Source organism: Cydia fagiglandana, chromosome 2 (assembly GCF_963556715.1).
Source record: "Cydia fagiglandana chromosome 2, ilCydFagi1.1, whole genome shotgun sequence".
NCBI classification, from domain to species: Eukaryota; Metazoa; Arthropoda; class Insecta; order Lepidoptera; family Tortricidae; genus Cydia; species Cydia fagiglandana.
This window is the reverse complement of record NC_085933.1, coordinates 3,650,727-3,670,246: the sequence shown is the minus strand read 5'-3', so window position 1 is coordinate 3,670,246 and position 19,520 is coordinate 3,650,727. Positions and strand designations below refer to the sequence as shown.

Genomic DNA, 19,520 nt, shown 5'->3' with positions numbered 1-19,520 from the left:
AAAAAAAAAAGACTGATTGTATGAATCTACGTTAAGTTATTAATTCAAAGCTACAAAATAAACAAGTACAATACAAAAGTTAGAAGGATCCGTTCGTAGTTTTGTGTATCAAGATACCGTGTTTTATTTTACTTATATTAAGAGCCCTTCAACGTGCACACTAGCGCCACAGCTAAATAATCGTGATTATTTAAATTTGACGAAAGATATTGAAAAAAGGGGGCCGCTACGTACTGTATTGTGTATTTAAGTACCTTTTGAATACATCAGACTAGTTTTTATGTTGCTGGATTCGTCAATCTATGCGTCCAAAGTTAAAACGGCCGTTTTTGTTTTGAGTTCCTAGACCGACGAAACCAGCAACATAAAAACTAGTTTGATGTATTCAAAAGGTACTTAAATACACAATACAGTACGTAGCGGCCCCCTTTTTTCAATAACTTTCGTTAAATTTAAATAATCACGATTATTTAGCTGTGGCGCTAGTGTGCACGTTGAAGGGCTCTTAATTCCAATTTTGTAAAAATAATCATTGCACGTAGAACCGATGGCCGTTTGGGGCGGAAAGGTTCTCGAGGAGCGACCACGTGTCGGAAGGCGCAGCGTGGGTAGACCTCCCACAAGGTGGTCTGATGACTTGGTAAAGGTCGCGGGAGTCCAACTCAAAATAAAACATTAATTAAATCATCAATACTGATTTTGTTACATTAACAATTTATTTTATTTATTTAATATTAATATATTGACCATCTTTAGTAACATGGAACTTGGGAGGGTCGTGATTATGCGTATCTTTAACTTCTAATATTTTATTGTTTGCATCCAGTTTCACTTTGGCCTTACACTTCTTCGTATTCTTTTTAGAACAATAGTAATTCCCGTGGCCTACCAAGCTGTACGTATATCCGTTGCATAATAGCGTAACTCCTCTTTTCCCTGGTATAAATATTGGTCCTAAAACGAAAAACAAGTTATTTGTGAAGTTTTATAATGATTTTGAGCGTAGCGTCCTGGATTTGTAGGAATAAATACTGCCTCTAAAAAAAAAACACGGTAAGACTGAAAATAATTTAAGAGGTCGAACCATACTGTTCTACCTTAGGGATGGCCAGGGGGCGCCATAAGCCTTAGTAAGATGTGCATAAATTCGGCCGGTGGCCGAATGGCACAGGCACCTCCACGATAGCAGAGGACGCTGGTTCGATTCCAGCCTGGGGCACTAGAGGCTTTGGTCACTTTTTCTTAGTATATGACATTTATTTCAGAAAACTGATTATATGAATCAATGTCTAGCGAGTCTAGCGACCAAGTCAATGAAGCAACATATCATACAAGAACAATATTATAAATGTTAGAAGGTTCGGTCCGTATTTTTGCGTATCAATATACCGTTTTCTATTCCACTTAAATTAATTCAAATTGTGTAAAAATAGTTAATCATTACACGACACACGTCCGTCCAACTTAAAAACAAAACATTAATTAAATCATCAATACTCTTTTTTACACATAAACAATTTATTTTATTTATTTAATATTAATATATTGACCATCTTTAGTAACATGGAACTTGGGAGGCTCGTGGTTATGCGTCTCTTTAATTTCTAATATTTTATTGTTTGCGTCCAGTTTCACTTTGGCCTTACACTTCTTCGAATTCTTTTTAGAACAGTAGTAATTCCCGTGGCCCACCATTCCCACCAAGCTATACGTATAGCCGTTGCATAATAGCGTAACTCCTCTTTTCCCTGGTATAAATATTGGTCCTAAAACGAAAAACAAGTTATTTGTGAAGTTTTATAATGATTTTGAGCATAGCGTCCTGGATTTGTAGGAATAAATACTGCCTCTAAAACAAAATAAACACGGTAAGACTGAAAATAATTTAAGAGGTCGAACCATACTGTTCTACCTTAGGGATGGCCAGGGGGCGCCATAAGCCTTCAGTAAGATGTGCATAAATTCGGCCCGGTGGCCGAATGGCACAGGCACCTCCACGATAGCAGAGGACGCTGGTTCGATTCCAGCCTGGGACACTGGAGGCTTTGGTCACTTTTTCTTAGTATATGACATTTATTTCAGAAAACTGATTATATGAATCAATGTCTAGCGAGTCTAGCGACCAAGTCAATGAAGCAACATATCATACAAGAACAATATTATAAATATTAGAAGGTTCGGTCCGTATTTTTGCGTATCAATATACCGTTTTCTATTCCACTTAAATTAATTCAAATTGTGTAAAAATAGTTAATCATTACACGTCCGTCCAACTTAAAAACAAAACATTAATTAAATCATCAATACTCTTTTTTACACATAAACAATTTATTTTATTTATTTAATATTAATATATTGACCATCTTTAGTAACATGGAACTTGGGAGGCTCGTGATTATGCGTCTCTTTAACTTCTAATATTTTATTGTTTGCATCCAGTTTCACTTTTGCTTTACACTTCTTCGTATCTTTTTTAGAACAGTAGTAATTCCCGTGGCTCACCAAGCTATACGTATAGCCGTTGCATAATAGCATAACTCCTCTTTTCGCTGGTATAAATATTGGTCCTAAAACGAAAAACAAGTTATTTGTGAAGTTGTATAATGATTTTGAGCGTAGCAAAGGACTCTTAACTTACTGAGACTCAAAAGCAATTGTTTTGTTTTTGAAATTGGAACCCTTAGTTACATAATAAAAGTTCAAAATAGATTTTGGAATATGTACTAAAAATTGTACGCAGGGATTTAGGAGGTTAAAGATGCACATTATGCAACTTCTCAACACACAACAGCAAAAACAAAAAATAAAAAATTGGTAAAATAAAATCATCTCGTTATTTAAATATTTATATTAAGAATTTGAAAGTGTAGTTGATACAGACTCGTATTATATAACTAGTTGAAGTTCAGAAAGTTTATAAATTTACTACTTTATCAATACCAGCGTTACACGTTACTGAAAAAAGTACACACTGTAAACAAAAAGTAATAAATTCTTGACTGAATTACCCAACAGCCCCTACCCTACTTAGCATTAAATACAACTTAATCTAAATCTGCCGAAAACGAAATCTGCGACGAAGTTCTTTATACGAAAACTATCGTTCATGGAGTCGATATATTATGTTTATACATGCAATATTAGATCATTAAATTTCTATGACTTATAAGGCGTAATTTGTAACCTATTGGTTATTTTTATAAAAACGCTTTAATTGTCTAAAGTTCCTACATTCGACATCAACTAGTAAATATCGTCTAACATTAGCTTACATAATGATCAATTGCAATTAATTAGGTTAATACTGTAATAAACGATTACAATTATAAGGGTAAAATATAAATCACATACAAAATACATAGAAACACATTATAAAAAACTTAACTTAGGGTACCGCCAGCAGCGGGGCGCGGCACAAGCTGCCGGTGGTCAGAGCCGCAATGTGAGGATCCAATGGACTATTACGCCGTGGCCCGAGTCTAAGATTACCGCCTTTTGCATTTGACCCTTGATCCAATCCAACCACCCAGCGAGAGTCTCTCGAAGTCCATTTCCTCCCTATGAGACCATTCGCTTCTGACACGACTATTGAATCGACACAAGGATCGTCGAGTCAACTTGTTAACATTATAGTAATAATAAATTATGACTAAGAATGTTAAGCTGTCATTCGTACGACGATGGAACGGATAAGAACGTTCATTCCGTCAATCATTTTCAATGACATCGCCAACTTCAATGTTGCTACGTTTACCCTTTATTCGTGAACATAACCGACACTTAAGTTTCTGGGGGGTCAATACAGACCCAGATTTTCGGCTTAGGTTGACTTTCAGCGTATGTGTCTCTCGATGTACCCGGACGAATATCGCCATGGCGTTTTAAAGAGCTGAGGTCAGCCCCCGAATCCGCCAAAAGCGACGCCGATGTTCGCCTAAAACAATGCCCAGTGTAATCTTGAGGGTCTTGAAGTTTCAAATACGTTGCGATGTCTCGCGGTGTCCCGCCTATCTTATTCACACCCATTGGTTGTCTTATACACTTGCCCTTGTGATACTGCAAGAAAAATCGGTCCGTCTTTGTATTGGGTGGCCGTAAAGATTGATACTCCTCGATAATCTTGACATATTCCTCACGAACAACAAAGGATCTGTCAGTACTCGTCTTTGAGTTTGACAGTTTTATTAACATCAGGGTGTCTGAATGTTTTTCGATGCCATCGACAGTAAGGTTCATGAGTTCATTAGTACGGCATCCGCCGTTGATTCCAATTATGAGGATCACCTGGAAAAAAATACACATGAGTAATCGTAAAATGAATTACCGACTACTACTAGGTACCGAATTATAGACATAAGTTACAAACAAAAGAAAGAAAAGAAAAGTTATGTTAGTCGACAGATGAGCTAACTTTGTATGCAAATGGTTTCACAGATGAATCATTTATTATATACTTAAACTTTATATGTGAAAGTTTCAAAGTTTTGTTCCTCAGTCACGCATAAAAGCTAATAAAAAGGATTTGGATGCAATTCGGCATAGTACAAGTAGATCAACTAATGAAAGTGATAAACATAGTATGCTTTTATATCGGATGAATGAGATTTCAAAATACTGGAATAGTAGGGAAATAATAGTAGCGGGAGGGATGGGACGGGAGAGAACGTTTTATGATGACTTCTACGTGGACAAAATCAATAGTAATTCATAAAATTTCAATCAACTACTTACTTTTGCGCCTAGATATATTATGTCCGGGGCTTCATTAATAAACTTATCTATCTCAGAGAATGTAAACATTTTTGACTTTTTCGGGTTGTGCCCCACTTGCATTCCTTTCAAGAACGTTATGAGTTCTGAATAGCTCTCAATATGCACGTCATCCTTGATTTTCATCGTGGCCTTCAGCATCGAGTAAATACTCCACATTGTCGGCGGTTGCTTCGTCTGAGACAAATGCATGAAATACGATAACATCACAGTTTCCGATAAAGTCTTTACATCATTTTCAAGCCGCCATTTATTGAAGTTATCGTATGCTCTAAAATATATCTCTCGAGATTTCTCCGGGAGGAAAGTCAATTCTGGGTCCTTCGGTGTTACTTTTAAATCATCTGGGTTTAAAATTCCCTCGTCATCGCTCGTCTCGGTCATGTTTTCTGAAAATAGTTCGAATTAATAAATTTAAAAAATAAATGACAAATTTTGAAGGGCCTTAGGATAAACAATTTTACTACTACTATACTATATTACTGCTATTGTATTTACTACTATTTTATTATCAACGTGCTACTGGCTACTAGTACACTAATGAAATGAAATGACAAAAATGAAGGGTGTTCAGACAGTACTAGAATTTTACTTTAATAATAAACATGGTTAATTAAATTTGATATTTTAATAATATGTAGGTGGTCCACATGAAAAAAAAAAACAAAATATACAAACAACATTTATATACGTACTAATTAACATGACCTATTTTAATAACAAAACTTCCGTGAGACTGACGGTTTAATATATTTAATAATATATGATACTTTACTTTATAACAATTAACTTTAAATAGAAATTAATTAAGAATATTGAATTTATTTTTTTGTATTATTTTACCGAGCATAAAAATTAATTTCATTATGGTTCGGCGGGAAAACTGCAAAAGGTTATTAGGATGAAGGGGCCAGACAATTAGGTGTTAGGTAAAAGAGGTAATAGAATTTGTTCAATGAGTTAACATTCAATAATCACATTAACAGGCTTTACGTAGCAAATTTGTTTTTCAGTTTTGTACAAAAAACACCGTAAAAGCTATAATTTTTCATACTTAAATATACTCCAGGAACCGAGTACTATCAGCTGTATAAGTATCTGCAACTAATAAGGTAGCACCTTAGGGGCTATTCATAAATTACGTCATTTCAATTTAGGGGGGGGGGGGGTCTGGGCATCGGATGGGATGACGGTAGCATGAAGTAGGAGGAAATGGGGTCATTTGAAGCATGATTTTTGGATGATTATAGGGGCGGGGGGGTCAAAAATCGTCAAAAATCGATGACGTAATTTATGGACAGCCCCTTATATATAACTATCGATAGTAGGAATACGAGTACAGTGGCGATATATTGTAATAACCTACTGGTTATTTTTATTAAAAAGCTTTCATTGTCAAAAATTTATACATTCGACCAAATCAACTAGGTAGTTAATATCATCTCAGACTTTATGACACTTGAAAATTTCTTATTTTTAATTGACATAGTGATAATTATGACAAAGAATGTTAAGGTGGCATTCTGATGAGGACGGAACGGAAAAAACGTTCAATCCGTCACTAGTTCTATCAAGGAAATTTTCAATAACATCGCTAACGCTGCAACAGTAATATTGCTACAATAATGCTGCGGCAGTCGTCATCCGACTGTCACCTTTATTCTCGAACATAACCGAAACTTAAGTTTTTGGGGGGTCAATACAGACCCAAATTTTCGACATAGGCTGACTTTCGCTGTTTGTTTCTCTAGATGTACCCGGACGGGTATAATCATGGTGTTTTAATAAGCTGAGATCCGCTCCCGAATCCTCTATAAGCGTGGCTGACGTTCGCCTAAAACAATGGCCATTGTAAAGCTGAGGGTCTGCAAGTTTCAAATATTTTGCGATGTCACGCGGTATCCCGCCTATCTTATTAATACCCATTGGCTGTCTTGAACACTGGCCCTTGTGATACTGCAAGAAGAATCGGTCAGTTTTTGTATTGGGTGGCCGTAAAGATTTATACTGCTCAACGATCTTTACGTATTCCTGACGAACGACGAAAGATCTGTTGTTTGGCAATTTTATTAATAACAGGGTTTCTGAATGTTTTTCGATCCCATCGACGGTAAGGTTCAGAAGTTCATTCGTACGGCATCCTCCGTTTATTCCCAATATAAGTATGACCTGCAATAAAAATACATACCTATGACTGAATAATTAAATATTATAAACGAATAAGGGTCGGTTGCGCCAAACCGTCTGTCACCGTTAAAGCGTTCGCTAAACTTATTTGTATGGGGAATTTCATACTTCCCTTCTGTTTGAAGTTAATCAGTCTGTTATATGTGGTTGGTGCAACTGCGCCTAAGACATACAAACAAAAGATTTTTTTAACTACAGATACTGGGCTATAACCGCGAAAATCAAAGTTCGCAAATTGCGGGGATTTATCTCTGTCACTCTAATTACGCCTTCGTTGGAGTAAAAGACAAAGATCCCGGCAATTTGCGAATTTCGGTTTTCGCGGTAGCCGCTCTGAAGTACTAAGCGCATGAAGTGGACAGAAGGTTAGGAAGTTTAACGTGGTTAGACAAACTTTACTCGGACAAAGGAGTAGGCTATTACTTATAATTAACATTTTCATTACTTTATAACATTTTAAAAACTACTTACTTTTGCACCAAGATATATTTTGTCCGGAGCTTCATTTATAAATCTATCTATGTCAGCTGAAGTAAATATCTTGGACTTCTTCGGGTTGTGTCCCACTGCCATTCCTTTCAAAAATGTTACTAGCTCTTTATAATCCTCAATATGCACGTCATCCTTGGTTTTTATCGTGGCTTTCAGCATCGAGTAAATGCTCCACATGGTGGGTGGTTGCTTCGTCTGAGACAACTGCATAAAATACGATAATAGTACAGTTTCCGACAAAGTGTTTTCACTATTTTCAAGTCGCCATTTATTAAAATTCTCGTACGCTCTTAAATATTTTTCTTTAGATTTCTCCGGTAGGAAAGTTAGTTCGGGGTCCTTCGCTGTTCCTTTTAAGTCATATGTGGGTAAAAGTCCCTCTTCATCGCTCGTTTCACTCAGGATTTCTGAAAACGATTCAAATTTAGCTACTCGTATTACTTATAGGTAAGAGAAACGAGAAAAATATAACATTTTGAACTACAATGCTATTAGGGTGCCATACATCTTAAGCAATGTTTAAGCGTGTTCAGACAGTACTACAATTTTACTTTAATAATAAAAATGGTTAACGCGTAAATATATTTTTTATTTGACATTTTAATAATATATATAGGTGGTCCACATGAAAAAAAAACAATATACAAACAATATACAAACAATATTTATATACGTACTAATTGACATGACCTATTTTTTAATAACAAATTTTCCGTGAGACACTGACGGTATATTTGGCTGGCGGCTGCGTATGCGTGACGTGCACTGCACGTGCGCGTGTGGCGTTGTAGTATACAGATCCTTATGAGAGACGGCACATTGCGTGCCATACGTGTGCGTGTGCGGCTCCAACATTTTAGCGAACGCGCACATGCACGTCACGCACACGCAAGCCGGTGTGCACAGGCCTTTACACTTTAAAACTGAACTATTTAACAAGAACATATTTCCCGTCTTTAGTTTTCACCAGATTCAATTCAGGAACTTCATGATTGTGTATATCTCGTATAACATTAACAGTAATGTGATAGTTGGAATACGAAATATACAAGAAGCGCGTGCGCAGATGTAAAGCGATAGTTAAAATGAACGAGCTGTCCTCATTCATTTTAACACTCGCTTTACATCTGCGCACGCGCTTCTTGGAGCAATAGAAGCCAGGAATTTGACGGCTGTATGTGTGGCCGTTTAAAAATAATAGGCTATGACCTCTTCTAGTGGGTACAAAGATGGGTCCTAAGACCATAAAAAAACATAAATATTTGAAGTACAAACCACCTACAATACAAACCACGAAACCTAACCTACCATGAAGTGTTCAAAATCTATGATCTAGCCACGACATATACCTGGTAGTTATGCCCAACATGTATAAAAATATAAAAAATAGCGTCTGTGCAGCAAGAGAAGAAGGGCAAAATATAATCCACGACTTTTCTCCTTCCGAACGGACCCTACATAACTACATATGTTCATCTTGATAGTGTTTATTTCTATTATAATTTATTAAAATCATTAAAAATCTTACGCACAATTTAGCTCATGTAACTTGACTTAAAAGTATTCTCCATATTTAATATTTGGCGGATGATGATAATGCATTTCGTCCGCTTACCGCTTACGCTTACGTCCGGTAACCGTAAGCGATATCTATGTAAGCTTGATACAAATTATTTAAATTTTATTTGTTTCGGATTTATGTTAAGCGAATCTATGTAAGCTTGATTAATTGTTTAAATTTGATTTGTTTTGGATTTATGTAAGTAAATTTGAATAATGTACCTTTTTAGGTACCTTTATAAAATTCCTGGCATCTGGTAACCCTACGCCAGTATGACTTGATCTTTATACAACTTCTCTAATTATTATTTTACTAGACGGGCCCGCAGCGCCGCTCGCGTAAATGAAATAAAGAGTGTGTCAACCCTGCCAGGGTTCATAACGGTGATAGGGATTTCTTATTTGTAGCCTTTATTTGGTGCAAAAAAATTAGGTGATGGGTACATATTCTCTATCTTTGCTAATGTAAAACATGGGCGGTTCATGGTTATGCGTTAACTCTTCATCAAGTATTACAGTACTAATTTCATCTAATTTAATTCTCGCTTTACACTTAAGTACGAGTCGTCTGGAACAGCAGTATTGTCCTGGGTTTACGCGGCTGTATGTGAACCCTTGGTACAGGAGAATCCTCCTGTTTCTTCTAGTGGTTAGAAAGATGGGCCCTAAAAGGAAAAGGGTTTTAAGGCTCCGTCACACAGTCGCGTTTTGCGGGCGGAGCGTGAGCGGGGCGTGAGCGTTTTATATTTAAAAGCGGCACGCCCCGCTCACGCTTCGCCCTCAAAACGCGCCTGTGTGACGGAACCTTTAGCAAAAGAAATCAAGTCAGGGAGCTGTATTATACAGAACAGGCTACAGTGATGTTAAAAAAACTCATAAGTGACTTTTTGTAATAAACTTATATTAAAATATCAACAAGTAGTGTAATTTTAATAACAAAACTTCAGTGACCTTCGACTCAAAATACGTGAGTAACCCATTCTTAATAGATTCAATACTGTAATATTTATAAGTACTACACCAACAGCGACAGAACTACTCATTGGTATGGTATTTTACCTCTATTTAACTGTAAAGGTTCAGTTTAACTGGTTGATAACTCTCTCGGACTAGGGAGTTAAAGACGCTCGTATCCCATCGTTATGGAAATGGACCAATCCCACACTGAGAGAAAAGTACAACAAAGAACACTTAGAATTACAAAAATAAACTTAATCCGGGGACAAGGAGAGTTAACTAATAGGAACAAATTGACTTTTGCAATTTCTAGTAGTTCTTGCAATTTCTATTATCTGTTTGTTGAATTTATATTTGGGATTACTGAGCTGTTTGTAGAAATAAATAAACTTTACAGAAATAGTGAAACGTCCATAATTATTACTAAAACTTCATTTTTTCCCCCAGTACAGAACTGTTTTTTAATTCCTGGTGATGATTTTTCTCTCAGTGCATGGACCAATCAAAGAAAACTATTCCCCGAACGCGGGCCGTATGGCAGGCATTACGGGAATCTCCCGTACCTATACCTACCCCGCATTTGGGCCCTAATCCACCAATGAAACTGAGCCCAGATACTGATATGTTGTTCATGTACACATTGACACAGTGCAAATTTAATTCAAACCAGTGCTCTGTTTATCAAAACCTTGTAACTTGTAATACAAGTGGAAGTTCCTTTTTGACAGCTTTTGTTAGAAAGGGATTTCCACTCGTATTACAAGATACAAGCTTTTGATAAACAGGGCACTTCTAACATGAGTTGCGTTCTCGCACGCGACTCCATACCATACATCTGGCGCGATTTCAAGTAGAGATGCCCCTAATAGTGAATTTGGCCGAATACCGAATATTCGGCCCCTCTCTCGGCCGAATACATGACATGCGGACATTTTGAGTCACAATTATTATGAAAACTGTTCGCCAACAAAGCACAACGTTTGCTAAGACATAATTTTATTTTGAACACTATTAATGAATTTAATAGAGTCAATCAATTCATTATAATCAATGAATGCTCAAAAAAGTGCCTTCGTATTTATCTACTTTCCAAGAATACATTTTAAATTTGAAGTAGGTATACCTAGTTTTTGGTTTTTTTTTTTGTGTAATTTTTCATTTTAGGTAGGTGCAACAGATATTCGGTATTCGGCCGAAAGTAAGCAACATTCGGCCGAATACCGAATATTCGGCAAAGTGGCCGAATAGGCCGAATACCGAATAGTTGCCGAATATTCGTGGCATCTCTAATTTCAAGTATGGACTCGCGCGCTCGAACGCAACTTATGCTAGACCGCCAGACAAGTGTATTTGTTGTTCCAGTCATCTAAATATGCACAAAGTCATAAGTTTTACTTGATAGGCACATACTCTCCGTTGCTGCTAATGTGAAACACAGGCGGTTCGTGGTTATGAATCCCCTCTTCAACAAGTATGATATTGTTCATTTCATCCAATTTCACTTTTGCTCTACACTTCATCATGGTTCTTTTGGAGCAGTAGTAATTCCCGGGAACTCCACGACTGTATGTATGGCTGTTATAGAGGAGCAGATTATTTTTCCCTTTTCTGCTTGGTAGATAAATTGGTCCTAAAAGACAATGATGCTTCAGAAAATATCTAATCACAATGAAAATAAAAATAATATATAAAAATAATAATAAAACCAAATAGGGCCAAGCCCCGCTGCTGGCGGCACCCTAGGTTAGGTTTTTTATAATGTGTTTATATGTATTTTTTATTGTTTTGTAAGTGTTTTTATATTTTACTTTTATATTCATATTATAAAAACCCTAGCCTAAGAAAAATGATGAATAAAATCAAAAATAAAACCAAATAGCATAATAGAAAGAAGCTTACTTAAACCATATCCATAATACCTTTACTATCAGCCGATTTTTTAAGACTTTTGAGAGTGTGCACATAGGTATGTTAAAACCAAGTTTAAATAAAAATACTTTAAAGTGGGCCTACCCATAGTATTAATAAATAATGATTAACTTGATGTTTATGCCTATATAATGTAATTTATGCATGTTTGTATTTCATGGTTTTTAAGTACAAAGGACATTGCGCTTAAAGTAACACATATCAATATACATGATGATTTTTAATCGGTGATCGGTGAATTACAATAAAATGAAATAGCAGCAAAAATATTAGACAAAAAGATTATTTAATAGAACATTCAAAGAGCAGTAAGAAAAAATATTGAATGTTAATAAAATTCAATTACTTATTTAATCAGAGTTTAACTGAACTGAAAAATAAAACCCACATAACACATAATAAATTAACAGATTTGACTTTCACAATATAGAACATACAAAACAACAATAACACAAATCTTGGCCGATCTGTACCATAAGAACAAATGTACATTGAATCCAATGTTATCCATTTAACAGATTTATATCAAAGCTATAGGAATCATAAGACATAATCAATTATATCACAGCTCATATCCAACATAGTGAATACAATCACTTTTTAGGTTTATCAGCTACTGTTGTATATAGAAAAAGAAAGTGGCAAACTAAGAAAATCACATAAGAAAGAAAACTTTATGGAACCTCTCCCATGAGCTATAACCTTATAAATTCATCAAATATCCTAGTATTTGTGAGATGGCGCCAAAAAGCTATCCCAGAGAGAAAGAAGCTTTGTTATTATCTATGTACTTACCAAAGCAGCCCCGCTACTCACTGGCAATCCATTTCATATACAACACTAACACATCACGACATCACAAAAACAGATTCACTTGAATTTTCATCACAATACACCAGAAATAATTCACAAAACACGAAATTTTAACACAAACTTACACTAAATTTTTAGGTTATGCCAAGTTTCACTTTGATAATACGCCGATATTGTTGATGTTTTGTACTTCATAGTATTAACATAGAAAAACTAAAGTAATTATACACGCGACGAGTATACTTTAATAATTTGTTTGGTAACAATATCAATATTATCGTAATTTTTGACATCCCGATGTTTACAACTAGTGTACGTAAGTTTCGATACTATTGCGAACTGTCAAAACGTAATCGATCGATTACATTAACGTCTAATCGGAATCGATTCGGTGCTGGAGTCATGAAACTGTAAAATATTGTGTACTTCGGTAGAAAATTACTCACTACATAATTGCTTTTTTGAAAACTAGGGAGCCAATTTCCGGTTTGATGATATTTTATGGCATAGCTTAAAAATTGTAACGTGAACCTGAACTCGGCTTGCTAGCATTTTCAAAGAATCAAAGTAACACCGTATAATATACGGCACAGTACATATGGTGCTACTTTATCGCACTAGTACGATAATTAGCACATTACGCTACATTACATAACTATATCAAAAAAGGCCGTATGTACATTAAAACATTGTACAATACACGTTCGAAAGGGTAATTCGGAACTTCGTACTTTTCGCACTTATATCGTAATGTAATGTACTTACATTTACGTATTATCAATATTTTCTTTAGGTATTCATTTCTTGTGACTATAGAAAATTACCTTTTAAAAAAATATCTGAAAAATGTAAGCTTATCCTTGCTCTTGCATTTAATAATCGGTGTCTTTACAAGTTTTTGACGCAGATCTAGATCTGCCGGTTTTCTATGTGAGAAAATCATTTATTTACAAACAATATATATACAGTGGTACAACTAAACGAAATTAATAACTAGCTTAAATCTAAAATAGGCCCCTGAGGCATTGTACCAAGGATGCTGGCGGCATTTCCCCACTGTATCGCAATACTGATACGTTGTGCGAGGTAGCCGCCAGCTCTTCGGTCACCAGTTACGTCAACCAGACGCTTCGCGATTTCTGCGAACAACTTACGCGCGCTGGGACCCCATGGACCTAGAGTTTCAACTCCAAATGGTACAAAATGGTACTCTCTACCGAGGCTTTTATATTTGTTACGTTTTAGAATTTCGGCGCTTTCCGCCGCCCCGCCCGCTTTTACAGTAGTCCGTTGGAGGTGGGACGGTGCCAGCGTGTCTACACAGGTAGCATCCCACACCAGCATCCGTCCCAAGCTCCAAGGAACTAAAGACACCCCGTCGGGCCTCTTGCCATCATCTCTGATAATGCCAGTCGGCTCAAGAAGAGCAGGCACATTGATGGTGGCAAGAGATCGACGGATTATGTCATTAAGCGACGCGTGTCTCGAAAAACGGCCTGCATTTTTCTATTGAACTTAAGTAAATGTCGGAAGTACTTTACTTCTATTACCTCATATGAAAAGGAATAAATACATAGTATACAGACCAATACCATCATTTTCAAACTTTGATTTGTATATGTACTAGTATCTCGGAGTAATTAACAACGGAGACGCCATGTCTAAAATTTTCGGTACAAAATAGTCTGCCGTTTTTTGCGGGGGAGGGGCACATCAAATGTATAGGTACGTCATGTCAGATAAACGTCAGTCCATACATATGGTTGACATGTGGTTGACCATTGGCCGCCTATTTTCGACAGAGGGGAATGCCTGTTAATGGCGGCTCCATTGTTAATTACTCCGAGACTAGTATACACTTCTCTGCATTTCACGAGTTACATTTTAAAAATAAGTTATGTACTTATTTTATTTGTATTTCCTAATGCTTATTTAGGGACCATGTGATTCAGATTCAGATTGAGATCGTATAATATGTAGACAAAACATAATGATACCATAAGAAATGTGTAACTAGTGTAACTACTATAGTTGGTCAAACAAATCAGTAAAAAAAGGCGTAACATTCAAATTTTCTATGGGTTAACCCATTGCGCCTACATTTTTTAAATTTGCCGCCTTTTTCTACTGACAAGATTTGCTTGACCAACTATACTAAGTATACCTAAAAATGTACACTGCAAGTGACTGCAAACAAGAAATAAAAAAATACTGAATGTACAACAGGTACACAGTACAACACTAGTTTTGACGTTTCTCGACGCTTACACATAACCTCAAAAGTTTGCTTGTTTATTTTTCTAGATTTAATACCATAGCGATAAATGTAATTTATGCAAAAAATATTACACGTGATAAAGTGTAATAATAAACAACAAGTGTGATATTCCTGTTAAAAATATGTTCACATAACGTAACAAACGCACATAGTAACCGTACAACGATTCTAATCGGATATCTTTATTACCAGTTTGTTATTTGGGATTTCAATCATTTCTTAATGCATATTACACATTAAAAGTTCACAAAATAGTGTAGTGAGTGCCATTTCATAGTTCGGTGAATATAAAAGTGTGGGTTTCTTGTTGATTGTGTGAAGGAATGAAAACAAGATGTAAATCAAGGTAAGATTTTTCAGTAATTCCGCCAATTTAATTTGGTCCAATAACTGCATCGTACCACTCTTATAACTAAATATATTATATTTAACGATTGAAACTCATAGTTTTAACTAGATTATACCATTTTAATGTTGACCATTGTTGACACTTAGTCTTGAGATAAGATAAGTGCACCATATTGCCACATTCTGGTACGAGTCTGGTTGTGAATTAGTTTATGAGAATGAGATGTTTAAAAACAAACATAATCAAGCTATATGTGCAGTCACAGACTTCAATTATTGAGCGATGTAGGATTTACATTGGACATTTAATACCGTTAGTATTGACAACCAAATTTGCTTGAGCCTTAGATGGATTATTGATGAAAGTCTGTGGCCGTACATATTTCATACCAAAATTGTTACTTATAATTTTATTTATTAAAATTGGTTACAATGTAGTGGCTCTGTCAGCTGTACTTTGGTCTCTCACTATTATTTACCCGGTAAGAGCGTCCGACTTTCAATCTGTTGTGGGTTCAAACCCCGACTCGTACCAATGAGTTTTTCGGAACATATGATGAGCCGTGAGCCGTGGCAAAATGCGGGTATAATGCGAGGAAGATGATGATGACAAGATCTAGACTTCGCATAATACATCAGTACTGGCCAGATTATTGTATTTGTATGGAAATTAAAAGCATCATACAGAAAATAAATTCCACATATCAAATGAAACCGCACTGTAATCCAGTGCAATAAGGAGCCTTTTTATCTGACGTTCCAACAGAAATTATGATATTATTTCTGATAAAATGGATCATATTGCACACAAAGCTTAGGACCCTTCTGCAATGGAGAGCCACATTATGTTGGAACTAACTTAGAGATTTCCAAATTATACCAGTTATTATGAATTACTATAATGTAAATGTTTATTTTACAGGTAAGTTTGAAGGAGCTGCTTCACCATGTGACATGAGATTGGTGAAATGGTAAGTTTTAGTATTAAGTTTTATGGTTTTAAAAAATCTCTATCTAAATCTCTGTGAAAAAAATTTCTATATAAAAATACTTGGGTGTTAAGAAACCTTCCCATACATATGTGTTGACCCATTTTTTACCTCCTCCCTCCCTCCCTTTTCTCAGTGACTGCCTGATGCCTGTATATGCCAAGAACCGAGTCATATGGTATAGGTTCGTCCTGTGGACCACTGAATATTAATAAATGGAACAATCCTGTTTTTTTTTGTTATTCTAGTTTTTGGTGGTCCTTTGGAGAACAAATTTTTCAAATGGTCTGAAAGGTTAGTTAGTATCAAAAATTTCCGATATATTTTAATTTTTTAGTTAATTTTCTAACTAAATATTTTTCCATTCAAAGTGTATCTGAAATAAAATAAATATGTAATAATGTAATAGTTTGTTTTTTTAATGTTATTTTATTAATGTAATCAGATTCAATATGAAATGAAATTTCTGTAATAAATGAAATAGCTAATGTAACACTTCGGAAGGCCCCCCCTATTGAAACTCTGGATCCAATGTGACTACCCGTCCTCGCGGAAATTTTTAGAGGAGCCTATCCAACGGTAGCATTTCAGCTACGAGGATATTAACAGTCAGCTACACTGCATGACACCCTTCGATCAGAAATCGGCGCACCCGATGGTACCCTGCAGCGGTCGCGGAACGCGCACACATAGTAGCACTAACGAAGCCGGAACATCTTCAGCGCCTTCTGGTACACCACTTCAGCAGACATCTCCTTGCAAAGAAGTTTGTATGCGATCTCTGTAGCTGCTAGTAGTATGAACGAGGCCTAAGCTTGAGCATGGTTTCGGTAGATCCCTGTAGCTACAGTCCTCTTTAGGCCGATGCACACACGCGTAAAGCAGCACGGCTCGCTTAAGCCTACAAACGTTGCAACAACTTGCATGCAATTTCAGATAATTGTCGGCTAAGTTGGAGCAACCAATCAAATGCCGCAATGTTTCTCAAATCGCACGCGATTATCGGTAACGTTTGTAGTGGCCAATAGCAGTACATCGCTTGCGTTGTGTTCTCTTTATGAACGCGGCACACAATGTACTACGCCCAGAGTCGTGCTGCTTACGCATCCGGTGTGGCCTGTCAGTTCACAATGAACTTACCCCTCCTTACCTTCCAGCATCCTACGTGCGCAGCGTCCGTGGCGCCCAACTCCTTCTTTTCAACCACTTCGTGTACCGCCAGGTCTCCAAAGCTAACCGCGAAGGCAACAGAAGCTGGTACTGCGCCATGTACGGCACCAACCAATGCCCTTCTATCCTCACAACGGATGCCCAGGACCATATCGTGCAGATCCGGGGCACTCATACCCATAAGGCGCCGCAGATTAAAGTTACTAAGACGGGCATAGATTATAGTCATAGTAAGAAGAGGTCGTATACTTATAAACCTAAAGCTGAGCCTGATAGTGATGTTAAGGAAATTTTACCTTAAGACTAAAGAAGACGTAGTCACGTAGTACCTAACATCTCCATACAAACGTCTGGATACTAACATCAAAGAGAATTGGAAGTAGGAATATGGTCAAAGTAAATTATGTATAGTCACTACATTTACTGCCATCTTTCGGCACAAATGATTAAAACTTTAACGCCATTTGAGTTCGATCCTTATTCTTTTACTTTATACTTTATAATAAAGTTAGGAGCTTTTAGAAATTTGTTTTTCGCTCCTAACTCTTATCAATTTTTTTTTCCGTAATGGAGGAAAATACGAACTACGTTTGTATGGAGAAGCGGCTGTCCCCTATCTTCTGTAGTAGCTGACATTTAAAGTGGTCGGAAGTAAATATCGACAACGGCAGACGAGATGACTATCGTTAAAGCGTTATTATACGCAAAGCCTATGCGTTCGCGTACGTAGGTAGTCAAAAGTAACTAATTAAGTTGGCAAAGTCTATATTCACTGTCTTATTTCAAAGATTTATTTATAAGCGTGTGATAATCGTCTTGTGTATTTTATATAGGATTAGCAGCAGTATATACTGTTTACTACTATGTATTAGGTTACTTAGGGATCTTCTGGTAGTACATAATGTATAAACCCAAATTTTATCCAAATCCAACGAAACAAATAATTGTACTACAAAATATTAATCGGCCCACTTATGTCGGTAAGGAATTTGAACTGTGCCAGTTCGTCCCTTGTCACAGTGACAATAATGACATTAATGACCTCAATCCCTATAATAGCGGGTTTCATATTGATTGTCTCTGTGACAAGGTACGAAGTGATACAGGAATCTAATTCCTTGAATACCTAAGGGTTGGTTCAATTGCTTTTTGTTAGTGATAAACTACTGCTAATACTGACGTGACGTATATATTATGATTAAATAGTTGACGTAGTTTAAAAAAAATCAGAAGTTCATGGAAATAATGTAGAAGAAAATTCTATGATTATAGAATATGAAATATAGAATTTTGTGACAGTGTCGTATAAGGGGTGAGCCCGAATAACATTAGTTATAAATTCCCGTGACGAGTTCCCGAAAAAGTTATGAAATAGGTAAGAAAATATATATTTTTTTAATTTCATCCAAATCAATCGAATGTCACATTGTCACGTCCACCCTCTATATGAAAATCTTAATTAGGTACTATACAAGCCTATAGTATACGTGATACAATTTTATACAATATTATGTTTTGATCCTACAAGCTGTGTCACCTGCCACGCGATAGCAGTTTTATTCTATTATTTTTATTTTAAGTGATAAAAATGTGTTATTTTATCGTAGTAATAAAATTAGTTTTATCTGTTTGTAGTTCACTGTGATTTGTGATAATTTGTTCGTGTACAGTCGCCATCAGATGTATCTCAGCGGCCGAGGTGTTCACAAATATCTGAACAAAACTTCTAAGCATGTTCAGATATTTTTTTACCACCTTGGCTGCTCAGATATATCTGATGGCGACTGTACGTATCTGACTAGCTACGATCTCTTGCGTGTGTCCGACATAGGTATAGTATGTTTCTTACGTGTGAGATAATTAAAGGAAGGATAATTTACTTGAGATATAAAATGAATCGTGTAGTCTAGTAATATCAAAACTATGTAAGATTTTCTTACGCATAAGATGTGTACGTTTGCATACCTATATGTACTAGTTAGCAATTTATTTTGTCATTTACTTTAATTAAATAAGTATGAAACCGA

General features: G+C 36.1%; 1 protein-coding gene and 2 long non-coding RNA genes across 3 annotated transcripts; 1 reads left to right on the top strand and 2 right to left on the bottom strand.

Moving 5' to 3' along the window:
• Positions 1-2,804: 2,804 nt before the first annotated feature.
• On the bottom strand, positions 2,805-7,925 carry LOC134673610 (uncharacterized). The gene is made up of 4 exons (XM_063531610.1): positions 7,429-7,925; positions 6,478-6,939; positions 4,732-5,159; positions 2,805-4,284 (listed from the first exon to the last, which is right to left on the bottom strand). Exons 3-4 carry the CDS (start codon positions 5,152-5,154, stop codon positions 3,781-3,783), a joined length of 927 nt encoding a protein of 308 aa, XP_063387680.1. The 5' UTR covers positions 5,155-5,159; positions 6,478-6,939; positions 7,429-7,925; the 3' UTR covers positions 2,805-3,780.
• Positions 7,926-9,568: 1,643 nt separating this feature from the next.
• On the bottom strand, positions 9,569-13,021 carry LOC134679583 (uncharacterized). Its single transcript, XR_010100356.1, has 3 exons — positions 12,691-13,021; positions 11,377-11,596; positions 9,569-9,674 (listed from the first exon to the last, which is right to left on the bottom strand). It is a non-coding gene; the product is annotated as an uncharacterized LOC134679583 (long non-coding RNA).
• A 1,945-nt stretch (positions 13,022-14,966) lies between these two features.
• On the top strand, positions 14,967-19,520 carry LOC134679582 (uncharacterized). The gene is made up of 2 exons (XR_010100355.1): positions 14,967-15,332; positions 17,481-19,520. It is a non-coding gene; the product is annotated as an uncharacterized LOC134679582 (long non-coding RNA).

What these genes read in the sequence shown, in the direction of transcription:
- LOC134673610 (XM_063531610.1), bottom strand. Translation starts at nt 5,154, where the DNA reads ATGACCGAGACGAGCGATGACGAGGGAATTTTAAACCCAGATGATTTA. An exon ending in TAATATATCTAGGCGCAAAA is followed by an intron (nt 4,285 to 4,731) that starts GTAAGTAGTTGA and finishes ATTTTTTTCCAG; the next exon opens with GTGATCCTCATAATTGGAAT.